This window comes from Triturus cristatus, chromosome 4_1, assembly GCF_964204655.1.
Source record: "Triturus cristatus chromosome 4_1, aTriCri1.1, whole genome shotgun sequence".
NCBI classification, from domain to species: domain Eukaryota; kingdom Metazoa; phylum Chordata; class Amphibia; order Caudata; family Salamandridae; genus Triturus; species Triturus cristatus.
Window position 1 is genome coordinate 735,598,676 of NC_140585.1, and position 19,065 is coordinate 735,617,740.

General features: G+C 45.4%; 1 protein-coding gene across 1 annotated transcript in view; it reads right to left on the reverse strand.

Annotated features, from left to right (window-relative positions):
* The window catches only part of LOC146855436 (tyrosine 3-monooxygenase-like), a 278,955-nt gene that overhangs the window by 102,201 nt on the left and 157,689 nt on the right, over positions 1–19,065 (reverse strand). The window contains exons 6-7 of the mRNA XM_085651138.1: positions 12,104–12,249; positions 4,845–4,980 (exon numbers count right to left, since the gene is read on the reverse strand). Of these exons, the coding sequence (XP_085507264.1) occupies positions 4,845–4,980; positions 12,104–12,249 (282 nt within the window). The remainder of the gene's footprint in view (positions 1–4,844; positions 4,981–12,103; positions 12,250–19,065) is intronic.

Below are 19,065 nucleotides of genomic sequence, written 5' to 3' on the forward strand. Positions count from 1 at the left end.
CTAAACTCAAGCGCAAGTGCATGGGTCATAATCATATTGATGATGCGTGTCTGGCGGGTGTGGTAGACATGATAAAAAAAGTACGAAAGAAGTATGGGACTGCTGGCATGAAACCAGACTTTCGTGATTCGAGAGTGGGAAGCTGTGCCAGAATCAAGAAGCTAGGACATGTTTTCAAGGGTGATTGCAGGTTTTATGCCCCCAGGCAAGTGGTTAAGGTATCTCCAAGTGCGAGCCACACCAGTGTGCCACAAGGTGTGGAACAGGAACAGGATCTCTGCTATGTCTGGTAGTAAGGTTAATCTTGTGTAAACTCACCTTGAGGACACATCTCAGCATGAGTGTTTAAGGGAACCGTGTGTAACCAGAGCATGGAATGAAAGGCACAAACTGGTTTTGCACATAAACTATATTGTTGTGTGTCTATCAGCCAAACCTGTAATGTGAAGCTTCCATATCCTTTTTGTCATTAGGTTTTTAGTTGAATGCTAAGTTATGTTGTATCTAATGTCAAATCCATTTCTATTCTGTAGCTAAGTATATAGTTTTACCATGCTTTTTCTTTCTGTTAATTTCTTGTATATACTGTTTTAATATTCTTTGAAGGGGGAGGATGTGTTGGGTTGGCGTGGCTCCTGGGCAGGACTGAGTCATAATGTGGAAGGTTCGTGGATTCTGGTGTAACGGTTTGGGGAATGGAGTAATTTGGAGATGGGCTGTGTGATGTGCTGGTGGCATTATTGCTTTAATCCCTGTAGATTCAAAGGTCTACCTATCTTCAGTCATATGGCGTGCCTCTTTTCAGTTTTTCACTGCTATCTCTGGTATATTTTTCTTTCAAGTTAATTGGCTGAATTTTCATAACATGGGTTCAAAGCTGGGCCTCAGAAAAAGGCATACAGATAAGATCTTTATATATGGACATCTAATCATTTTAAGTCTCAAAAGGCTCTCTGTGTTTAGAATTTTATAGACCTAACCAAGGCCTTAGACCGAGTAGCTCAGAGAACAGTTCGGAATATTTTGATGCCACTGGAATAGAATTGGTCTTGGTTTCCTACAAGTATGCATGGGAATCGTATTATGGTCTAGAAAGAGAATGCATAGAAGCCTTTCATTATTCTGGAGGTAAATGCCAAGGACGTGGTCCTGACTCCTTTCTCTTTGCATTCTATATAAAACTTTTGGAGGCAGCACAGAGGAATTTGTGACACTACAAAACCAGGAAGGAATTGTATTACTGTACCATTATATGAGGATGATGTATTTCTTTTAAGGACTACAAATGGTATTGAGGAGAAAATCAGGAGTCAATTATATGTCATGGGTCTGCATGGTTGACCTAGGACACACGTCTAATCTATCCAAATCTAATTTTTTTGTTTAAATCTGTTTTATTGATTTTTACGAAAGGTAACAATTGCATGTAAGACCATTTACTACAGTAAATGTCCGGGCTAAGATACATGCATAACCATTTGTCATCGGTACATTGCAAAATCTGTTTTATATCAAGTACACAGCCTGTGACGCACAGGTTGTGTGCATTCAACATCTACTAGTTTAAGAAGGCAGTGACAACATCTGCACTTTAATCATTATCACACATTGTGTAGAGTTACAGCAAATACAATAGAGTATGAATGAGGTGTTTCGCAATAGTCCTTCCAGTGCATTCACCTTGGGGTTTGTACAGATGAGATAACAAATAACGAAAACAAGAACAGTGACCAGCCCATGTAATCCTACCCCCTTGTCCCCGCACATGCGTACATTACATTTCCTTGTGATTCCAGCACCCATCATCTCCCTTCTGTGGTGCACACGCCTGCGCAGACACTGATCCATATGTGTTCAAAGAGTACCGCGGCACATCGCACAAGGGTATGTGTGGTTCACGTTATTTGATCTCCCTCTGCGCGGTCTATTAGTTCCCCAGATCCTCCCTCCTCAACTCACTGTAGCGCGTCCAGGAAGGCGTACCAATAAGCTGCTATGGGCTCTTTACGCAGCCCCAATGTTTCTTCGCGCTTCATGGCGATGCTTTCGGTTTTGGCCCATGCTATTAATGAATGGCGCCAAGCACGTGCATGGGGCGGATCCTCAGCTTTCCACCGTTTAGTTAGAAGCTGCTTAGCGTTAGCGACCACTATCCCCAAATCCAGGAACCTGGAGGCCACCTTGATGGGAGGGGTCCTCTTAAAGTAATGCAGTAGATATACTGTCCATTCAAAAGGCAGTTTGCGGCCAGTGCAAGTGTGTAACAGCCTACTTACTGTGCGCCAGTATACATGTATTCGGGGGCAGTTCCATAGCATGTGCACCAGCTTAGCCCCTGGTTAAGCACATCTCGGACACGTCACATCTGTGCGGTGAAAGTAGCAATTGCCCATGGCGTGTGTGAGGTAGGCCCTGTGGACAATGTACAACTGTATTTGCCTAAACCTCATGTTTCTAGGTATGCGTACCGGGCTCTTTAGTATCCGTGTCCATTCTTTCTCTTCTAGCTGTCGTCCCAGGTCTAGTTCCCATTTACGACCGAGTGAGTCGAGGCTCATTGCCACATGGGTTCTGAGGGATGTTGCGAACCAGCGTATGAGATGCCTTCCATGTCCCATGACATGCAGATACTGTATGGTGCGGTGGGGGCTCGGTTTAGTGGCCATGTCTCCCCATCTAGCTGTTAATGTGGTAATCAGCGAGCGATGTGTGAGGAATTTTCCCGGAGGGAACCCCTCATCGTGTACTAGAGACGTGTACAGTATGAGCGCTCCATCTCGGTATTGGTCCCCTAGTGACTGGAGGCCTCCCTCTAGCCACTCTGCAATTGACTGCGACATGAGCACTGTGGGCCCGCTAGGGGACCCCTCCAGCAGTATTGCCGGTGCGTAGGAAGTGACGCTTCTGGTGATGTATAGACATCTGCGATAGCATTTGTATGCCACCGCTAGTAGCAATAGTGTTGGTGTTGTTGCCCGAGTAGTGGAGTGAAAAAGTCAGACTATTTGTCGAATGAGGTGGATGCATGGTAGCCATGTCTACACGATTCCTATCTGCGAGCCAGCGGGCTATCCACTGCAGCTAATCCATCCAAATCTCATGTTGCAACCATGGCGCCTACAAATATAAATTATAAAACCACCTATGTCAATGGGACTCTGCTAAAATATGTGAAGGACTTTCCATTTTTAGGTGTATCTTTTCACTCACAATTAAACTTGGAGTTTTGACTTTCATCAAGACGACAACATTTTGCACAAGCTCAAGTGGCAGACTTTAACTTTACCGCCTCGCCTGGCCAAAAGTCCTTGGTACAAATTTGGATAGTTTAAAAAGACAAATGCATACCGTTTGTCGCCTTTGGATAAAGCAAATGTAATTATCATGCACAGAGAGAAGAAAACATTTAATAGCTGTTTATTGGGTTTACATCAACAAGCTTCCTCTTTTTCAATCTATAGAAATCTGAATTGGAATTTTTAGAGCTTCATATTAAATTTGCTGTTATGAGCGCCCATAAGGAAAACCCTCATGTTATCTTTGAATAGGGAAATTATGAATGACTGTCTTGTTGTAGGGAGCAGGAACAGGGGTCCTTGGATAAACTATTTAAGGGACACCTGTATGAAAATAGGTCATTCTGAATTGTTTAAAGACCTAGAGGAGATAGGAAATGGCTGTCAAAACTCTTTCTAACATGGTGGCGCATGCTGAATTAAGGAAAGAACTGCAAGTTCTTACTTTCCCTGAGTAGCTCGAATGGATTCATACCTGAACTGGATTAATAAAAGGATGAGAGTAATCTATTATCAATACTTACATTTGGCGTTATCCACAACAAACTAAACCTTCTGAAAAGTTGGGCCCAGCAGATCTAAGTGATTGAAGTACTTGTGTCAAGGAGTCTCAGGCAACTAGATACATTGTCCCTATTTTAAAGAAAAGCCAATTGAAGCCTGATTTGTTGTATTTTTTATTATCATGGTCACATTTGAAGTGTAGCTGTTGAGAGGTTTTTGACTTTGGCCTTAAAAATAAGTCATGAGATGTCAGATGAAGACTCTAGTATTGTGCTATAATGGTCACTGATGAAATAATGAGTCTAGGCTGCCTGTGTTGAAGGATTTATTTTGTCAATTTTATTGCATATTTTAAAACTTGTAGATGTTTTCATAGATGATGTTTTGGTTTGTTTTTAGGAACTAAAATAAACTATATATGATTATGATTAAAGCAACAGCAACTGTCTGATAACAGGAGAATCCTGAGGCCTGGTGACAGAAAAACAACAAATTAGAAATATCTCCTGGGAAGATTTCAAGATCAGGATCTAAGATCAGAAGGCCCCTAACCTGCTTATACTTCCTGAAAAAGCGGTGTCAATAAGACTCTGATGCACAGATGCAAGGTGAGTTCATTTTGCTTTAGTCAATTTGAAATTTGGTGAAAGGTTTGCAAAGAAATTGCAGAATTACTGTCGAGATCGATGTAATCCATCCCCAGGTCAGTTGGTAAACGAGACAAGTTGCATGGATGTATTTCTAGGAATCAAACCACGAATGAATGTCAGAATATTACCAGACTGCAATTGATTTCCTCCTCCTTTCGGATTCTGAAATCGTCTGAAGTTGTATCTTTCACAATGAGCAACAATGTTGCTCGCATTTTTAGTTACTCCTTGCTCGGATAGTACCTTCAGAATGACTGACACATCTTCTTCTAACGGGAAGAGGCACATCTTTGAAAATAATAAGTTTCTGGTCTGAGTTGTGCAGCTCACAGAGGCAGAGGGGTGCGGAATGGAAATATTTGATCAGAATTTCCAGTATGACGTTTTTACTTACGGTTCTGGTGAATGCATAGGAGAAGAGGGATGCCTTATGTATTGTGTAGTTTGAAAAACACGGAAAGCCAGACTGGCAAGGAAATCACGTGCAGACAACAGTCCTGCTGCTGGTCTCAACTGGAACCCTGAGCACTCTGCAAAGTTAAAATACGCGTCAGATGCTGAAGGGCCAGCTTAAAGTTATGGATTGGAGAAAAACTATGCAAGTTTCCACCATGTAAAGTCAATTTATAAATAATGTTTCATTTATAACCATAGCAGGATTCACTAACCGCTTATTTTGTCTTGTATTGTCCCTTAATAAATGACAGTACACAATAAAATCCTCCACCTGTCATCGATGGTAATCATAACTTTCAACACGTACTGTTTATTTGTCAATTAAGATCATGCAGGTGTTTATTTACTGTGTTAGTCTCCCTCATTTGCATTAAGAAAAGTTGGAAAACACACTATTTGCAGGTCTACTCACACTTTAGCACCTTGCTCTACACATTGTCTGTCAGTTTACTGACTAGACAATCAAAACATTTTGACTGTTTTCACTGTTGTTTTTACTGTTGCTGCCTGCTCTGTACTGTTTATTTGTGTGCCTGTTTTCCTCCTCCTTGCATTCCCCCTAATTGTTGTGCCTGTTTTTGCCTTCTGTTCCACGCCGGTCCTGCTTATCCGCAGCTGCATCTCCTGGGGCCCCGCCCTCCCGCTCCCATTCGCCCGCTCCCCCCTCCCATCTGCTCCTCCCTCCCACCTCCCCTTCAAATGGCGGCTGCTGTGCAGTGAAGGGAGCGGCCCTTGCCCCTGCTTCCAGGCAGGTCGCTCCCCACGCCGCGCAGCTCCACCTGACTGCGCCCGTGCCTCGAGCCCAGCTACTGCTGCAAGTTCGAGGCCCACCTCCACCCGCAGGCTACCACCTGCGCCTCGTCCCTGGTGGCCAGTGGTAGGCCTTAGGTTTGCTTTTTGACTGTTTTCACTGTTGCTGCCTGCTCTGTACTGTTTATTTTTGTGCCTGTTTTCCTCCTCCTTGCATTCCCCCTGATTGTTGTGCCCGTTTTTGCCTTCTGTTCCTCGCCGGTCCCGCTTTCCCACTGCTGCATACCATGCAGCCCTGCCCCCCCACTCCCATTCGCCTGCTCTCCCCCTCCCAGCTGCTCCTCCCTCCCACCAAAGGCGCACCTAAAGCAAGCCCGTCTGCGCCCGTCTGTGCCTGGACCGCGCCCAGCGCCACAAGCCCTGGCCCCCACGAACACCACGTTGCCCGACTCCGCTACGATGCTAGCACCCTCCACGCACTCAACACCGGTCGAACACACTCCTGCTTCCAGGTCGCCCCGAAGCGCACCCAAGGACCCTTCTCCTGCCAGAACTGCAGCTTCACCAGCAACAGATCCGCCAATCCACCCACCAGGACAGGACGCAACCACCTCAGATGCAGACTCCTGAACACCCGCTCCGCACGCAAACACGCCATCGAACTCTGGGACCTGCTCGACACACCCTCCCTGGACATCGCCTTCCTGACTGAGACCTGGATGAACGACTCCTCGGCACCCGACATCACCATAGTCATCCCGGACGGCTACAAGATCACCCGCAGAGACCACACCAACGGACTAGGAGGTGGAATCGCCATCATCCACAAGTCCACCCTTAAGATCTCAACCAACTCCGACGACACCCTCAACACCGCCGAACACCTGCACTTCCAGAACCACACTGATCCCAACACCACCCTCAGAGGAACTCTGATCTACAGGCCCCCTGGACCCCAACCACAGTTCAGCGACTCCATCGCCAACTTCATCAGTACGCACGCTCTTGCATCCACGGACTACATCCTCCTCAGGGACTTGAACTTCCACCTCTAGAAAAACAACAACGCCAACTCCACCACCCTGCTCGACAACCTCAGACTCAAACAGCTCGTCACGACTTCCACCCACTCCGCCGGACACATGATTGATCCCATCTTCTCCGCAAGCCCCCACGTCTAATTCAGCCACATCACCGAACTCCACTGGACCGATCATCGCTGCGTCCACTTCACCTTCGAGAAGCCCACCACGCACCACCGCACCCAACAGACCCCCCGCCACTGCTGAAGCAAAATCACCGAAGACCAGCTACACACCGCCCTCACCCGTAGCCCACCCACAGACCCCACCGACCCCGACACCGCTGCCAGCAACCTCAGACGCTGGATCGAAGACTGTGCCAACACCCTCGCCCCGATCAAGAATCCCTCCAACAGCCGCACCGACAAAACTGCCGGCTGGTTCACCGTAGACCTCCAAGCAACACTGCCGAAAGCTGGAGAAGAAATGGTGCCACGAACAAACACCAGAGAACCAAGAAACCCACAAGAATGCCATACGCCAACATCATCACCTCATCAGATCCGCCAAAAAGACCTCCTTCAAGGACCGCCTCGACAACAACGCACAAAACAGCAAAGAGCTTTTCAACATTGTGAAGGAACTCTCCAACCCCAAAACCAGCACCAACGCTATCCCTCCTTCGCGAGACCGGTGCGACTCCCTGGCCTCCTTCTTCCACCGCAAAATCGCAGACATCCACGACAGCTTCGACAATCAGGCCGCCACAACAGCCCGCGACACCTCAGACCCCACGGCAACCCCCTCCTCACCTCGACCAACATCAACGATGATGACACCATCAAAATCATGAGCACCATGCACTCCGGCTCCCGTCAGACCCGTGACCCCACCACATCTCCAACAAAGCCAGCACCACAATCGTACCCCACCTAACCAAAGGCATCAACATCTCCTTCGAGACCGTGATCTTCCCGGAGGTCTGGAAGCATGCCGAGATCCACGCCCTGCTCAAGAAGCCCAAAGCAGACCCCAAGGACCTCAAGAACTTCCGGCCCATCTCCCTGCTCCCGTTCCCGGCGAAGGTCATCGAGAAAACTGTCAACAAACAGCTGACCCGCTACCTCGAGTAGAACAACATACTGGACCCGTCCCAGTCCGGGTTCCGCAGCAAATACAGCACCGAAACTACCCTCATCGCCGCCACCGATGACATCAGGGCCCTGCTGGGCAACGGCAAGACCATGGCCCTCATCCTCCTGGATCTGTCAGCCGCCTTCGACACCGTCTGCCACCGCACCCTACGCACCCGCCTCCATGACGCAGGAATTCGAGGCAAAGCACTGAACTGGACCACCTCCTTCCTCTCCGGCAGAACACAGAGTGTCCGCCTCCCTCCCTTATGAGTCACAGCCACCAAGATCATCTGCGGCGTACCCCAAGGATCCTCCCTCAGCCTGACACTGTTCAACATATACATGGCCCCACTCGCCCACGTCGCCAGACTGCACGACCTCAACATCATCTCCTATGCTGACGACACAAAGCTGATCCTCTCACTCACCAAAGAGCCCACTACCGCCAAAACCAACCTCCACGAAGGTATGAAAGCTGTCAACAAATGGATGAAGAACAGCCGTCTGAAGCTGAACTTGGACAAGATGGAGATCCTCATCCTCGGCCCCACGCCTTTGGCCTGCGACGACTCCTGGTGGCCAACCGCCCTGGGAGCAGCTCCTACATCCACCGACCACGCACGCAAACTGAGATTCTTTCTTGACTCTACACTCTCCATGACCAAGCAAGTCAATGCCATCTCATCCTCCTGTTTCAACACCCTCTGCATGCTCCGAAAGATCTACAAGTGGATTCCCACATACACTAGAAGAACGGTCACCCAAGCCCTCGTCAGCAGTAGACTTGACTACGGAAACGCCCTTTACGCGGGAGCCCTGGCCAAACTGCTGAAACGAATGCAACGCATACAGAACGCCTCTGCCCGCCTGATCCTCGACATCCCTCGCCACAGCCACATCACACCCCACCTTAGAGACCTGCACTGGCTTCCTGTCAACAAAAGGATCACCTTCAAGCTCCTCACCCACGCACACAAAGGCCCCACAACACCGGTCCAGCATACCACAACAAACGGCTCACCTTCTACACGCCAAACCGCCGGCTCCGCTCTGCCGACCTCACCCTCGCCACCGTCCCCCGCATCAGGAAAACGACCACCTGCGGCAGATCATTCTCCTACCTCGCCGGCAAGTCCTGGAACACCCTCCCCATCCTCCTACGTCAGAATGAAGAACTACTGACCTTCAGGAGGCTACTCAAGACCTGGCTGTTCGAGCAGTAGCAGCCCCCCCAGCGCCTTGAGACCCTCACGGGTGAGTAGCGCGCTTTACAAATGTCTTGATTGATTGACTAGATGTAGAAGGGAGGCAGTGAGGAACTGTGTTTGAAATTATATTTAACCTTCTTGTAAATAAAATTAAATTTGGTTTAGAGTTCAAGAGGAACTGAAAACTCTCCACTCTCTGGAGGAAATGACAAATGCGAAGTAGAATCCATCACTGAATTTTTTATGCCATACCATACCTATGATGGGAAATTCAGTGAAATCTATACCGTTATTAACAAGTATTTAAAAATATTGGACACTTTCTAGGTACTACCGACCCCTAAATTACACCCATCATGTTTTTGAATTGATCATAAAACAGAGGGATGACTTGTAGATAAGCTAAGCATTTCTGATAATCCCAATTCCAAACTGAAGTGCAAGAAGATAAAATGATCTGACCAACATCAAACACAATCAACATCAGAACTCAGTTCTACTTCTGTTACTTTATATTCACTGTATAACCCTTTTAGCTACCATACTTTCTATTCCTTAGTCTACCTACTCTACTACTAAATTACCGGCCTCTACTCTCCGGCCAAAAGAGCGCCTTTGGGGAAGCTGTCCAATAAACATTGATGATGGGCTTGCCCAAACCCTCACAGCATGGCTTCCTATGTGATGATGCAAGGATCTGTCAGTCCTCCATTTCTACTTTTATTGTCCCTCATGGCTCAGGTACATATTCAACATTGAGCTGCTGTTGCATAAGTGGAAGCAACACAATTTAGGTTTCATTGAGCCCACTAGCAAACATTCCTCTCCATTCACCTCCCCTTCTAGACTATGGGCCAAATGTATGAACCTATTTTGCATTCGAAAACAGGTCGATTTGCAGAATCTGACTATTTGCGAATGCAAAAAAGTATTTTCCTATGTTTCAAATCGTATTTTGCAATTCGGTAACCTGTTACTGAATTGCAAATTGGGTTTGTGATTTGATATTTTGAAGGGGCGTGTTTAGGGCATCCCTTCCTAATGCCAAATCACAGCGGTATGTATTAATGTTTTGTGACAATGAATGTGGTTGCAAAACATTTCCATTTTACCACCAACTTCATGTTCGTGGTAACCCATTCGCAAATGAGAAGGGATCCCTTAGGGATCCCTTCCCCTTTGGAAATGGTTGCGGAAACGTTTTTTAAGAGCAGGCAGTGGTCTCTGCTCTAAAAAATGAAAAGAAATGTTTTTTTTTTTTTCTTTTAAACGCAACCCATTTTCCTTTAAGTAAAACGGGTAGCAATTAAAAAATTTAAAAAAATTATTGGTTTATTAAAAAGCAATCACAAACATTAAGAATATCGATTAACTAATTGCGATTCACAGAAAATCCCAATTAGGTATTTGCTATTCCTAATTTTGATAAATGTGGCCCTATATAACCAGTCCCAGTCCAAAAATGTATTTAACTTTATTGTTACTTGTGTGAGGCTGTTTCTATGCGTTACATGGTTAACAAGCCTGAACCAGCTGACCCTATTGTGCTGCATACTCACATAGGAGGTAGGCGTACCTGCAGCACTAGCCAGTGCTGGAAGACTAATTCAACTTTGACTGGCTTCAGTGATGGCTAACACTATTGAGCATGAGTTCATAAGCACGTTCAGAAAAAAAACCTCTTCGTTGTGCAACTGAATCATTTTCACCCATCACTTCCTCTGCTTCGAAGGTGGTAATACTGTTGAACGCAGCCCTCTTAGGACCGCCATCCAGGCTCAGACTGAAAAAGATACTGCTACCGCTCAGCAAGAACATTTTCGGTGTGTGCATATAGTACGGTTTGATTGCACGCCGATCCAGAGACAACAACTCTTACAATAAGAGAACTTCACAAACAGGTTGTATGAAGTGTTTTGAAAGAACGTCTTGTTTTGCCATGAGACTAAAAGGAAGCCGCAGTAGAAGCCACAGTACTGAGGAAACTAAGGGGAAGATTTATGTTGCACTTGCGCCACTTTTGCGCCGCTGTTGCGTCACTTTTGTGACGCAGCAGCAGCGCAAATCCTGCGCCATGGTGCGGGGTATTTACAACGTGACGCATCTGGGAGATGCGTCACGTTGTAAAGCTCTGCGCCACATGTAGGCGTTCCAGGGCAGGTGGGGGCGTTCCGGCGCAGGAACGCCTCCTAAAAGTGGCTGAGTGAAATCTACAAGATTTCACTCAGTCACTTTTAGGCCCATGCTGCGTCAAAACCCTGCGCCTGCTTGAAGCAGGCGTAAGGATTGACGCAGCATTGTACAGATAGGACCCCCAGAGCATTGCTGGAGCTGCGTCGCGCTTGCGACGCAACTCCAGCAATGCGCCACTTTTACGGCACAGATGCGTCACGCATCTGTGCCATTTTTGCCCCATGGTGCGCCGCATTATAAATGCGGCGCATCCATGGTGGCGCAGCTGTGGCGCACAATAACTGCCGCATCCCTGCTGATATGCAGGGATGCGCCAGTTATCATAAATCTGCCCCTAAGTATTCTCAGTGGTGAAGTACTGACTTCTCAGCTTCACTTCATTTGAGGCCCTCACTCCTTTCATTACCTTGAAAATGATCACTCACATTTACAAAGGTTCGCAAAAATATTTGGACTCACCCTTGTCTGACTGCCCAATTCACATGGGCCAAGCTGAAGGTCACATGTGCCACGCTGAAGGTCAGGAAGGGGAATCATCACAATGAGGGTGAATATTGACAGTGTATTAGGCCATGTCCAAAGCAAGTGATTTGCACATTTGTGACAGTTCCCTGCTAAACCTTTTTACACAGGGTGGGTTGATTCAATTGGAAGTTATGATTGTGCACACATTTTGGCGCCTGTGAAGACTCAGAAGTTGAACATAAACTGCCAAAATTACCAGAATACCTAAAATAGTAAATTATCTTATGCTTGAAAAATATGCTTTGTTATATAGACTCTATAGAAAAGTCTTTCTAATGGGTTCTATTGCATTTTGAAACAAAATACCGAACCCATCCCAAATAGTCAGTGCAATCTGACCAGTAGCATCATGTGATCTCTTGCCTTTTAGAAAGCGCGATACAACCTCCAGTTGAGGGATGCTGTCCTCCCTGTATCCACAGCACTTCTCCAGTTGATAAAAGGCGTCGAGGTACTGTCGGCAAGCATGGGTTGGATACAGACTGCTCAGTTTTCTGTAAACCTCTCGCCTGAAATAACAAATGGTACATTAGATTAGGGTCTAACTAACCAATGAAATTAGCTGCACCCTACCCAGAAAGTCAAATAATTAACAACTTGTTTGTAGCGATGAACGTCCTCAGAATGCAAGTAAAGTGGTACTTCCTATCCATTTCTGATCTTTTTTACAGACTCTGTGCATTTTTCCCCCAATAATCTTGGCACGTGCAGTTCATCGAGATTGAGTCACACCTTTTTTATTAACTAACAGGGCATGCCTCTGCTGAACGGGGGTAAACCAGATGTGTGCCACAATCTAAAGGAAAGAGGGACAGTGGTCACTCTGCCAGGCTTTGAAGACAGTGAGGGTTAGTTGGCTGATAGCACAGATGGCCACAGGTTCATGTAGCTGTAGCGCTTGGAGAGGTTCCACCATCCCCATGTGGAAATTCCACTCAGTCCCCTACAAGAGGGGCATTTTGTTTGCCCTGAAATGAATGTGATGTGACTGTGATCATTTGCCCTTGAATGAATGTGTTGTGACTGTCTGAGCGTGCCTCACAGATTTTGTGCGCTATGTGAGTGGTGACCCCTAAGAAGAAATAGTGATTGTAGTATTAGAGGGTGGTCATAATTTTAGGTTGCCTTGATTCTGGTGGACAAGATAATCTCTTTGTAGCAACCACTGGGGGAAACTGTTGCCTCTCTGGGAATACTGTGAGAATACACCTCCCCATGTATGCCTAATCTAGAGAAATGCCTCGAACAATTGCCTTGAACGAGTATAATTGCCAGTTGAATGCCCCCCTCTAGATAATACAAAATGTTTTAATCTAACCCTGATGCTAATCCTATTATTTTGATTAATTTATAATTATCAATAAAATTATATAAAAACTAACCTTAACCACATTCTCAATCTAAACATAACAATTCATTTAAATGAAAATGCATTAAGCTAACCCTTTCCTCCTACATAAAATAAATGTTCTCAAAATTAAATTAAAAGGTATTAAAGCTACCAAATTTTATGTAGAGGTATCGTCAATAGTGGTAATTATAATGTGATACCTCTGATGTTGTGGAGACAAGGTTGAAGGGGGTGCACATGCGGTAGCTCCCACGTCAGCCCAACAGCAACATGCAGAGCTCCATTGATCCCCAACTAAATAGTAGGTAAATTCGAGGAAAAGCAAACCTGACAGAATTGATTCTACCAACCATTTTCCATCACGCTGGTTTCCTTGAAATTTTCACTTTAAATGGCATTCACCAGGTGCAAAAACCAACCCGAAGAAAACCCTTCCAAGCCACATTTTTTACTTGTTCATCCTGTTTTTAGCCACTAGTTTCCACCCCTTTTCTGTTTACCTTCTTTTTCTAAAAACAATTCGTTTACACCCTTCCACCGCCTCCTGTTTGTTTACCCTTTTGCCTCTTATTATTAGATCTTGAGTTTTGTGTTTGTGCCCCACTTCTCAGTGCCCCTCTGCGGTCTCTGTCCATCCCGCACCTTCATCTTTGCGAGATGCCCAATCTTAGAAAAGTACACTTTTTAATTACTTGAATTCCGATCTTACAAGAGAGCTTCACGCCCATAAACATACAAGAAGGTTAAGAGGGGTGTTGGATGCGATTCGTCTGGAATCTGTGCTTATAAAATATCATCAATGTTTTGGATTTTAACCAAAACAAAAACACGAACACGTACAAAAGTCATCGAATCGGCAAGAGAAATAGAATTGATGCAGTAGGGGTGCCTTCCGGTGGCACTTGGGTAGATTGCAGCCGTTCAATGCTTTCTGAGTTATGTTTTTTTTAAATTCAATTTCCCACAAATGTATCACTTTGGATTTTAACTGTGTTGCAATAGACAGTTTTAAACCTGCGATGGCTCATGTCTCACCAAAAAGAAGGAAACAAGCATTGGAAATGTCAATAGTTCTGGCTTTAAACAGGTAATTTTGTATGGCAATGTGAAGCATTACAAGTAAATAGTACAGGAACGAATATGCATTTGAGAGGAAGCAAAGAACAACAGAATAACATTGGTTAAGGTTAATGGTCAGTTGACAGTTGCAATTTCATCCATGTAGGTAAAGAATTGCCCTCTTCCCATCTGTGATGCTGCCACAGAAAAACAACATAAATTATCTGGTTGTCTAAAAATCTTTAATAGCATAATGACGTTGTGCGTGTGTGCCTCTGAAAATGCAAGCTTAGGAAGCTACATAAATAAACAAAATAATCACAGCTGTTTGGAGGGCAAGCTCTTTTTTGTGGAAGCACACAGCTTCTGCCCAATCAAGACATGTACTATTGGCTCCCAACATGTGGGCGGGTCCAAATGTCCTCTCTATCAATCCTCACATAACTGTCTAGTGACAGCTGTGCCGTCAAGCCAGACCGTAAAAAAGAGCATAACGAGTGGGATTCTTGGGTTCGGCCCTATATTGATCGTCCTCTTTTCAGCAGCTCTGCATTTGATTAGTGAGTAGTTGTATAACTGGTCGCGGGCTGCTGGACTTTGTTTTGGGAAGAATGAAGACATTCACATTAAATAATTTTTGGGAGGTGATGGTAAAACATGCTGTTTGATCTTGCCCTTTTTGCAGACTTATCCTCAAATGTTTTGCCTTCCTCCTGAATTTTTTCTGATCTTTTGTTTTTGGCTTTAGGATTCAGGGCCCTTTAGCACTGCTATTCAGTGCTAAAGTGCATGTGCTCTCTCCTTTAAACTTGGTATGATTGACTTGCCCCTGTTTAGCATATTTAATGTACATGTAAGTCCCTTGTACAGTGGTATTCCATAAACCCACGACTTGTAAATTAAATGTTACTAGTAGGCCTGTAGTGCTGCTTGCTCCACCCACAGAAGTAACCTTTTGGTCCTATCTCAGGCCTCTGCCCCTGCAGGACCTGTGTGTGCAGTTTACTGCCACAGTGACTTGGCATTTAAAGGTATTTTCCAAGCCTTAAACACCCCTTTTATAACATATAGGTCAACCCTAAGGTAGGCCCTAGGTAGCAATATGGGCAGGGTGCGTGTAGGTAAAAGGACATGTGCCTTTATTGTGTGGCATGTCCTGTTAGTGACAAACACTCTATTTAATTTTTCACTACAGTGAAAGCTGCTCCTCTCATAGGTTTGCATTGGGAAATCCCTGATATGTTTTTCAGTGGTAATTTCTGATCTGAAAGGAGTAACATTGCCATGTTTGGTATGTTCGGAATAGTGGTTATAAATCCTGGTTACTGTTGTACGTGGATTTTTTTTATTACTATTATAAAAATGCCACTTTTTGAAATTGGGCCATTTTATGTGCTTATGACTCTTTGTGCTTTGCAGCCTGACTCCAATCCACATCTAAGGCAGAGTGACAGCTAGGCTTTGCGCATACTTTCCAGACAGACATCACACAGGAAGGGTTGAGTATAACAGGGTTGCATCTGCATTCATTTGTATACTGAATGGTCTTCCTGGGCTGGGAGAGAGGAAGGTGGGGTGCACTTACATTTGTATAGGCTGGGCACTGAAGTCTGGAGCCAGGTGCGGGACTTATTGGGGGTGTTGTGCACTTCTAAAATTCTTTTGAAGTTAACTTTACATCAAAGACATTTTGAGTATAAGTACAGGTGCTTTGACCACATGATTTTAGACACTGCGTGGACTTGTAACCAGACCCTGCTGGCTCTACAGACTGCACATTGCCAGAAGGAACTGTTATGCTGCCAGGAAGAACTGCCATTGGACTGACTTGCTTGTTGTGCTGACCCATGGCCTGCTGGGCCAGAAAAAGTACTGCCACTTAGCTACAAGGGGCCTGATGTGCTGGCCTGCTGCTAGTTCCCTGCTCTTGTGACCCCCTTGTTCTTTTGGGACCAGTGACTGACCAGAGGTGGCCATGGAACTCTGAGTCCTGCCAGAGCATGAGAAGAGTGCTTCACTGGGGACTGAATTTGAGCCCTACAGAGAAACGTGTGGTGAGCGCTTCAGTGGTCTCCTTTCCCCGTATGTCAGCCATCAGCACGGGTTGGGTGCTGTTGCACCAGAAAAGTCGTGCAGCCTTTCTTCTTTGCCTCTTGGCTGCAGGTAGCCTCTGTTGTGACTGGGTGAGATTTCCGTGCCCAGCTGGTCGCATGTACTACTTGCCAAGGGAGTCTGAACTGCAGCGTCAGGTGCCTTGCTGTGCGTTTCCACTTAGGGGCTGTATTTGGCACTGTTCATCTCGCACGCCTAGCCACATGAGCTCACTGCAACCAGATGGCAAATCCCTCACATCATACACCTCTGAGCGTGCGTACCTTCAGTCACTAAGTATTTTGGTTTACCTTTGATGAAATAGGTCGGGTTGCCTTGAACAAAGATTGTCTTTCTCAACTGGATATGGGCCGCATATTAAACTTGTCTTTTTATTTACCATCTTTGTATTTACAGTGTGTGACTATAAGGCTTCCCCTCTCTCCTCTTCCATGGAGTAGGATTCTCACACAGATAGGGTGAGAATGAGAATTGTTAAGTGTGTACATGACAAAATCCACTGCTCACATGATGCACATTCAAAGATGATTTTGTTGTGGGGCTTGCACAAGCATGCATTGGTTGCAGTGTGCAGTGTACACACTGGAAAGACACAATGTGGTCACCCAAATATGGTGATTTCACCCATATTTGTATTTGATAATTAAGTGTATATATGTCCTGGCGATTACACATGTATTGTCTTGTTTTAACAACAACGCATGTAAACTATGCTTTGTCCTTTTGATGTCAACATTTTAAATGGCTTTTCTATGTTTTTCCACAGGATCCATGTTAAAAAAAAAAAAAAACCTGACTGAACTGACCAGAAATTCGAGATCTGGTATTGTATGCATGCGCACACAGTGTGTGCATACAGATAGGGAAATATAATAGGGTCACTTAGGGTCTATTTGTTGTCCTGAAGAAAGCCTTGGACTCAATTTAGGGCCAGCTAAGGGCTTAAACATGTTGACCTAATTTGAACAGAGGCGCCACAGTTGATCCTCATCTGTTACGTTTCTGTTTTAACTATCCCTCTCCCACCTTTTAATAAGTTCAGAATAGTCTTTTTGGTAGGGGGTAGGGATTTTTATAGGGTATTACCCATCCCTCAGTTCCCTTCAAAAAAAGATTCCCCTCAGCCTCTGATGAGGGGCCTGCCCACCATTAGAGTATGCTTTGGCAAGCATGGGATGACCGATAATGACACATGACATCCAGGGGGTGTGTGAGGCCATCCTGTTACTTTTTAATAAATGCCCTTGAGATAAAGTGATATTTGGTCAAAAGGATGGGTTCCATCCTCATTTGAGGAAGCCCTCCCGAATTGGGTGGGTGATCCTGAAATGTAGGCTTATGCATTGTAAAGTGAGCATTTGTTTTATTGTGTATTCACAAAGTATTTTGGGGCATTTTCATACTGGTCCTGAGGGGGTCGTGACTGCCCAGATGCTGGGTTTTGCACCACACCAGTTGGGAGAAGACCACAACGAAGTCCGCAGCAGTATAGTACCATAATTCCCATAGAGGAACTGCCTACATCTTGGGAGACTATGGGGATACCAGCAAACCATCTTTTCTCCCCAGGACTCACCTAGATTACCATAACCCCGCTAATAGGGGCTCAGTGACCTACTGTGGCTAATGGGTTTATGCTAATATTTTCTGATTACGGTGCTCATGATGACCGTTGAGGATTTCTGTGTCCTCATTCATTGTCTGATGCATTTTATGCCCTAGTGTTCACTGTTCTAGGTCGTTTATGCCTTGTCTCATCAGGATAATGAGAAATGTATAATGTGACTGCATAATATGCACAGTTATGGTGTTTTTGGGACATGTGCAACCTAGAAATCTTTCTTTGATGCACTCTTTGTGAATAAATTGCCTAGTTGGCAAAGTAATCACTGCTTTATGTTTTTATGGTCTATGATGTATGTATAATACAGCCTATATTTTCATATAATGTTGCGTGGAGTCTTTTTGGTGGTCCATTAATGCATCACTGCTGTGACTGTGTTGCACAAATGCTTTACACATTGCTTCTGGATAGCCTGACTGCTTGTGCCAAGCTCCCACAGGGATGAGCAGAGGTTATCTTGAGTGTGCAACTCTCTTACCCTGACTAGAGTGGTGGTTTTGGCCTGTCTTAGGTACTTACCCTAGCCCACCAGAAACCCAATTTCTAACACATACATAGAATAAGGTCATCAAAGAAACACAGTGGCAACACAGTGACAGATCAGTACAAAGCCACTGTGGCCAATTGCACAAGAAATACAGTTATGCTCACAGAAATGTAACAGCCATCGAATCTGAGTGTATTGTGATGGACCCTCTCCAAAACAGCCAAAAGTCAATGTGATCATGCTGTGTCCATTTTACATCAGAGGATTTCACTCATGATGCAATGAGATTCTTTGGTCAACCTGGGAAATGAAAACATGGCAGCCTTGGTGGTGCTGGAGTGGAGCAAATCTTCACTGAAGAATGGCAGTGGCACAGACACAGCATGTGGTGGTGTCCTGCACACATGCTGCCCCCTGCACTCCCTGTGATGTCCTGGGTGCATTCTATGGGACTGCAGAGATGCAGGACTAAAATGGCATGGAGCTGTGTCCTCCATAAAGGTGCTGCGCTCATTGCACCCTCATCACTGTTGCTCCTTCCTCCTCCAAAAGCCCTTGATTAGAAGCGCTCATGTGTTACTTAATCCTCCATCTTTGTAGACCGAGATGCAGAACAGACATTCTGATAATACACCTTTGCTGTAGACCCCCTGTGCCACCTAAGATGCCTCCGGCCCATTCCTGTACGCTTA